This window comes from Arachis ipaensis, chromosome B09 (assembly GCF_000816755.2).
Source record: "Arachis ipaensis cultivar K30076 chromosome B09, Araip1.1, whole genome shotgun sequence".
Lineage (NCBI taxonomy): Eukaryota > Viridiplantae > Streptophyta > Magnoliopsida > Fabales > Fabaceae > Arachis > Arachis ipaensis.
The window spans coordinates 5,698,489-5,701,797 of record NC_029793.2 but is presented as its reverse complement, the minus strand read 5'-3'; the positions used below and the strand labels follow the sequence as shown (position 1 = coordinate 5,701,797).

Here is a 3,309-nt window from a genome sequence, read left to right as displayed (position 1 = left end):
CATATTGTATTTATATACTAAATATTATTTTAGTGGACCATCTTTTAATTTCAACCATTTATTCTTAAGAGATATTTTCATAATACCTGCCTACAATTATTGACCTCGTGTCCAGACAACAGAAAAAAAAATTATATATTGTGCTTGTGTTGTGACTTTAATTTGTCTCAAATCAATAATTTCCACAGTTTGTTGATAATTTTTTCTCTTGGAGTAGGTCCCCTCTTCAGAAATTAGAGTTGTAACTATTGCAATTGAGTAATCCGTATGAGCTTTTGTTTGATACAAATTAACTAAAAATGGATAAAAATTAAACTTTTTATGCTGAATTAGAATTGAATTTTTTGTCACATCTTATATTAATAGAGTTGATAGTCAAAATCGTCTTTTTGAAAGAAGAAATACAAAATTAGATAAAGTTAATTTTATACGTAATTAATTTTAGATCAAGTAAAGATTATTATATAGACAGATAAATAGAACAATTGATTGATGAAATTTTCATTCAAACTGTGTTAGAAAAACAAATGCAGCCTATTCTTCGTAGCTTATATATCAGCGTTATATTGTACCCATGATCAAAATAATGAGGATGTGGAATAAAACATGTGATATAAATCGATTGGAATGGGAGGCTCTAGAATCCAGATGCATGAAGCCAAAAGTAGTTGCGTTGTCTCATACTTTTATAACACATTGTGCTTTCCTCCATTATTGTAAATTTAATTATTATTATATATTTCCCTATTGTTCCAATAACCAGCAATCAATAATGTTGCAATGTATAAGATGTAACTCCCCAGGCCCTACTCATGGGCTTTTTCTTTTTCACGTGAGAGAGAGGAGTGTATCTCACAATGATGTGAGAAGAGATAAATTTTATATTGGTATGGCCTAAATAATTTGGTGTTTTCGATTTGTTTCATTTTTTAAACTAACAATCATAAATCGGACGGTACGATTTGCGATTTCGAAAATAAAAAAAATTTTAATGTTAAAATCGGACCGTCCGATTTTAATTTTAAAAAACAAAAAATTAAAAAATACAAATCGGATCCTCTAATTTATAATTTATTTTTTTTCTTTAAACAAATCAGACCGTCTAATTTAAATAAAACACTATATAAAAAAAACAACAAATCTTCCAATAACAATATATTTCACATATATTTAATTAATATAAAAAAAATTAGCCCAACTCATGCAGTTCCTGATTATTGTGAAATAGGTTGGTCCCACATGTAGTAGTTTATCATCTACCCAATCATACTCTATATATTATATTTTATTTAAAAATTTAAGTGGTTTAAGCAAGATATTATTCCATCAAAAAAATATAATATAATACTCCAGTTTCAATAACAGCTTAATTAAAGGACACTTGTACATTTTTTGCCCCTAGCATTCCCCATTTAAATTTACAGAATATATACTTTATTATCTATATTAAGCTAACATTTGGTTGACTAATTATATTATATATCGATCTAACTGAATTATCACTTGTTTGGTTTAATTTGGTTGTTAGCTTTCACCTAATATCTATCTATTCCTAGCCAATTTCAGCAGCTTGTATGTCAAGGTACCAAAAGTTGATGATGCAATCTTAATTAATTTGTAACTGAGTTAAGATTGCACTTGTCAAAGTCTTTTTCTATTAAAAACAAATTGAGTATAGAGCGAGCTACTAGCTAGTCCAGGTTTTTTTTTTCGCTAGGGACCCCGCTTATGTCTTGTAGTTTATATATAATAAATTTAATTCTCTTTTGCTTGTTATTTTGAGTATCTGAGAGCTTTTTTCACATATTTAAAGGGTGCATATATATATATTGCATGTTTTATAAATTTGAGTTGATCTATCCTCATAAAAGAACATTTGTTATTTCTTATGACTAAGGAGGATGAAAATATTCATGACTTATGACTTATTTTTATGACAAACTAGAGAAGTTTAGATTTTATATTTAAATTTATTTGTTTGAACTAGTAATATTGATTGATGATGATAAGTTAAAAAATATTATTTTTTAAATTAAAATATTCACGCTTAAGGATTAATTAAATTTGCAAACTTGAACGGCTTTTTTTAGAATATTCTGATAATTTTAATAATTTTTGTATAAAAGGACATGAACAATGTTACATGACTAATAAAAGAAGCATTACACAATCTTTGAATGCAATACTTAACACGTGTTCTTATCTCATCAGTCATCACTGTACATGGTAATTACAATGATGCCACTGTTGTCTTTTATTGCATCGTTATGTCCTGCATGCACTGATGCACCATTGTATTATAAATATGGACCACATACATTGATTATTCAATCCTTCAATTCAACCTTGCACTTCAATTCTAAACCTAATTTCTCTCATCAGTAGCTATTTGCTTTAAGTAATTTGAACTTCCATTTTCTCTTTTCACACACAAATCCGTTCCTTATGGGTTTCTTCAACTTTTTTTGTTTCTTCATCATCATCTTTCACGTCTTTGTTGCAACACCCATATTCTCAGATTCAAATAACAATGAACATACATCATCGTCAATCTCTACAAAATTTCTAGATTTGGCAAAGAGTCCTGAAGTATTTGATTGGATGGTTGGGATCAGAAGAAAGATTCATGAGTACCCAGAATTGTCCTATGAGGAATTTAAGACGAGTGAGGTCATAAGAGCAGAGTTGGACAAATTGGGAATTTCATATAAGCATCCAGTTGCTGAAACCGGTGTTATTGGATATATTGGAACTGGAGAACCTCCTTTTGTTGCTTTAAGAGCTGATATTGATGGTCTCCCTATTCAGGTTACTTATAAAATAATTTTATTCACAAAAAAATGATTTATCATTTTATATATATTACTATTTTCCTTTATTTGAGTATTTTTCATGTGGTTGGGTTCAAGCTAAGATGAAAATCCAGACAATCCAATCCAATATTATTATCTGTATATATTTAAGCATTTTTTTTTGTTCAAAATTAAAATAATAATTAAAAAATATTTAATTGAATATATATATAGTATCGCTGTGATGGATGTGACATGTCACTTACTCATTGACTTGTTGACGACTGTTGTTGTATGTAACCTTAGGAAATGGTGGAGTGGGAGCACAAGAGTAAAGTGCCTGGAAAGATGCATGCTTGTGGCCATGATGCTCACACAGCTATGGTTCTTGGTGCTGCTAAGATTCTCAAACAACATGAAGATCAGATAAAAGTATGATGTTCTTTCTTAACTAATAATTAACAAGCCAAGTTAAATAAAACAAAAATGCTATTGAAAGAGAAAAAAATAAATATAA

The 3,309-nt window shown here is 28.7% G+C and overlaps 1 protein-coding gene across 4 annotated transcripts in view; it reads left to right on the top strand.

Moving 5' to 3' along the window:
* LOC107617297 (IAA-amino acid hydrolase ILR1-like 4) overlaps positions 1-3,309 on the top strand; it is a 29,375-nt gene that overhangs the window by 11,706 nt on the left and 14,360 nt on the right. The window contains exons 1-2 of one of the 4 annotated variants that reach the window (XM_021110504.1): positions 2,321-2,808; positions 3,099-3,224. The exons of 1 other annotated variant lie outside the window; for it this stretch is intronic. In XM_021110504.1, the coding sequence (XP_020966163.1) occupies positions 2,446-2,808; positions 3,099-3,224 (489 nt within the window). In that variant the 5' untranslated portion in view covers positions 2,321-2,445. Of the gene's footprint in view, positions 1-2,319; positions 2,809-3,098; positions 3,225-3,309 lie in introns of those variants that run through there. 2 more of the 4 variants (XM_016319033.2, XM_021110505.1) reach the window with 2 other exon arrangements.